At 41.4% G+C, this 3,464-nt stretch overlaps 1 protein-coding gene across 1 annotated transcript in view; it reads left to right on the top strand.

Annotated features, from left to right (window-relative positions):
- Nucleotides 1-3,464, top strand: part of gfra4a (GDNF family receptor alpha 4a) — a 158,741-nt gene that overhangs the window by 107,213 nt on the left and 48,064 nt on the right. The window contains exon 2 of the mRNA XM_032511088.1: nucleotides 1,480-1,761. Within this exon, the coding sequence (XP_032366979.1) occupies nucleotides 1,480-1,761 (282 nt within the window). The remainder of the gene's footprint in view (nucleotides 1-1,479; nucleotides 1,762-3,464) is intronic.

The raw sequence follows: 3,464 nt of genomic DNA on the forward strand, positions 1-3,464 counted from the left end.
TGGTTCTGGCTCGGACCCCGGGACCAGAAACGGGACAGCTCGCTTCAACGCAGCGTAATAACTCCAGAAAATTATATCCATCTCTCAGATGTCTCTGAAGTCACCTCAACCATCGAATACAGGAAATAACCCTCACAGCTGTTTTTTTTCCTGTGAAGAAATGTTTTGCGGTGTTGGTGAATTCTTCAAAAAACAAAACACCACTAAATGTTGTGTTGTAACTGGCGTTACTGAGATTGTAATGGGTACATATTACCAAATTGAATTGGTAATGTATTATATTATTGCGTTATAGCAAAAAGGAATACACTACTGTAATTGCATTACTTGCATTGCGCGTTACTCCCAACACTTTAGTTAACATATAATGATCTGAGACTGTTTGGAGAAGGTTAGGCATTTTTTTTAAAACTACCTGGCAGGTGATTAGATGAACCATGTGTCTTTCACTTCTTCTATTCTTGTAGCTGTAGCTCCCAGTATCCCCTCACAGGACTGTCACAAGTTCAGACACAAATGCATTGCTTGAAGCCGGGCAAGATTGATTTTTGTTGGGTATGTGATCCTGCAATTCTCACGTGATCTTGTGATATCGCAAGAATCCAGCTGCCGTGCAAGGTAACATTTACCAAATAGTCCTAGGATTCAAAGAGTTACATGATGCGAGGTGTAGAATCTAGAGTTTTTCTTTAGAGCTTTACCAATATTGGAGGGAGGAAAAAGTCATGATATCTGCGTCTTTTTTTATCTGTCTCTCACACGTCCCCACAGCTCTATCAGACTTAATGGAAGTGTAATACTCTGTGCTGTTGTATGCCTTTAAGAAAAATTTTGAACGACACAAAGTCAACAAAACATGGCCCCAACCAACAGCTCAATATGTGGTACTGGTACGGGAGGGACACAGGCTGAATAAGAACAGATGTATTGTAATGTTTACAGTTGTTTAATGGAAAGAAACAATGTAATGTTGTATTAATAGGAGAGATTTTAATTTTTTCCCCATATCGGTTCAGTTGACCTTTCATATTCCACAGCATCACTGTTTTTTGTCCCACTTCTTTATTATCTTTATTGGCAAGAGATTTGCAACATTAAATAACAGTTACAAAGTAAAAAAAAACAACTGTTTCACTTTCTTTTCATTGTTCATGCAGTCCTGCTGATGAATTTAGTGCAGCCCTGTTTCCATGTGGCCATTTTGAGTCTTGTATAATTCCATTTTTCTTACAGTTGTGCTTTTTGTACTTATGATACAAGGCATAGCAACTTTATTGATATAGCCCATTCCAGCAGCAGCGCAATTCCAAGTGCTTTGCATAAGTATGTGTCAGTTACCCATTAGGATTTCTTCAATCAACGTTATGTTCAACTGAAGCTTCACTGAACAAGTGTAGAGAAAACCAATCCCCAGACCAGTCTCCTGCTCCGATTTCACAACGTGCCACTAACCTGTCCTCTCTCTGTCGTTTCCTGCAGGAGTCCCACGTCTGGCGCTGTCTTCAGGCGGGAGGGACTGCCTGCGTGCCGGAGACACCTGCTCCAGCGACGACACCTGCAGCCCGCGACTGCGCACCCTCCGGCAGTGTGTGGCGGGGGACGGCAGCGTGAAGCTGGGGCCCGGGGCCCGGAACCATTGTGAGAACGCCATGACGGCGCTGCTGTCCACGCCTTTGCACGGCTGCCAATGTAAACGAGGCATGAAGAAGGAGAAGAACTGCCTGAGTATCTACTGGAGTCTGCATCAGTCCGTGCTGCACGGTAAGACCAGCATTAACAAACCATCTGATGGTTCTGCTCCCGATTGGGGGGCGAGCAGGTGCAGTGTGTTTTCAGGATTATCAAGCGTGTGCCTTACATTACACATAAATTAGACGTCCACCTCCAGAGAGCTCAACAGTTAATTCCATACTGAACTAAAAACAGTGATTATTGTGTAAAGAATAGTTAAACCTGAGGCTCTGATTCGTTTTGTTCCACCCACACTTAATTTATTTTCTCATTTTTGTGCTTATTATATTTTTGTACCCTTTTTGCTGCTTTCAACGTGATATGATTGCTGGATATACCAAACTAACTTTTCTTCACTCTCTTGGAGCACCAGCAGACAGCTGAAAGGAACATCGCAACTGTTGAAAAAGGTTGGGGGAAAAAGGCACTACATAACGCTTTTCCATGCCTATTATTTCGCTAAGAGGAAACTCAATAAAAAGCCATTTGCCATCACTAAATATCAAACAAGTCCAGACACTATATCGTATTAAGTTGCTGTGAGATGAACATTCACCACTTCTAAACAGAGTCAGAACATAACGTCATCTCGGAACTTTCTCCGCAGCGCTAGCTGTGCAACGCGAGAAAATCTCGGAGCAGACACAGCAGTTTTCATCCGACTCACCCCGGAGAGATATATATGTGTGTGTGTGTGTGTGTGTGTGTATGTGTGTGTGTGTGTGTGTGTGTGTGTGTGTGTGTGTGTGTGTGTGTGTGTGTGTGTGTGTGTGTGTGTGTGTGTGTGTGTGTGTGTGTGATATGTGGTATGTATATATATGTGTGTTGTGTGTGTGGTGTGTATTATTATATATAATAATATATATATTTATGGGTGTTTGCATTTGTATGATATATTTTTGTGTATATATATTGTGTGGTATATATATGATATATATTATATATATCTTTATTTATGGTACAGGCTAAAAATTTGGAACTATCTTCTCATTCAATGCGTTTTCTTTATTTTCAATTTGAAACAAAAACAACACAAAATAAGCATAGAGAAAAATATATACAGTATGTACAGTATAACATATATGGCCAAATGTTTGGACACACCTTCTCATTCAATGCGTTTCCTTTATTTTCATGACTATTTACGTTGTAGATTATCACCGAAGGCATCAAAACTATGAATGAACACATATGGAATTATGTACTTAACAAAAATATTTGAAATATGTGAAAACATGTCTTATTTTCTAGTTTCTTCAAAGTACCCCCCCCTTTACTTTTTTGATAGCGCTGTAAACCCTTGGTGTTCTCTCAATGAGCTTCATGAGGTTGTCACCTGAAATGGTTTAACTTCACAGGTGGGCCTTGTCAGGAACGACCGGGAAGCATGGAGGAGGAGGTGTGATGGTGTGGGGGGGCTTTGCTGGTGACACTGTTGGGGATTTATTCAAAATTGAAGGCATACTGAACCAGCATGGCTACCACAGCATCCTGCAGCGGCATGCCATCCCATCCGGTTTGCGTTTAGTTGGACCATCATTTATTTTTGCAGAGTGAAGGCATAAGGACCGACAAGTGCTGAGCATCTCTGGGAACTCCTTCAAGACTGTTGGGAAACCATTTCAGGTGACAACCTCTGGAAGCTCATCGAGAGAATGCCAAGAGTGTGCAAGCAGTAATCAGAGCAAAGGGTGGCTACTTTGAAGAAACTAGAAAATAAGACATGTTTTCCG

This window comes from Etheostoma spectabile, unplaced genomic scaffold, assembly GCF_008692095.1.
Source record: "Etheostoma spectabile isolate EspeVRDwgs_2016 unplaced genomic scaffold, UIUC_Espe_1.0 scaffold314, whole genome shotgun sequence".
In the NCBI taxonomy this organism is placed as follows: domain Eukaryota; kingdom Metazoa; phylum Chordata; class Actinopteri; order Perciformes; family Percidae; genus Etheostoma; species Etheostoma spectabile.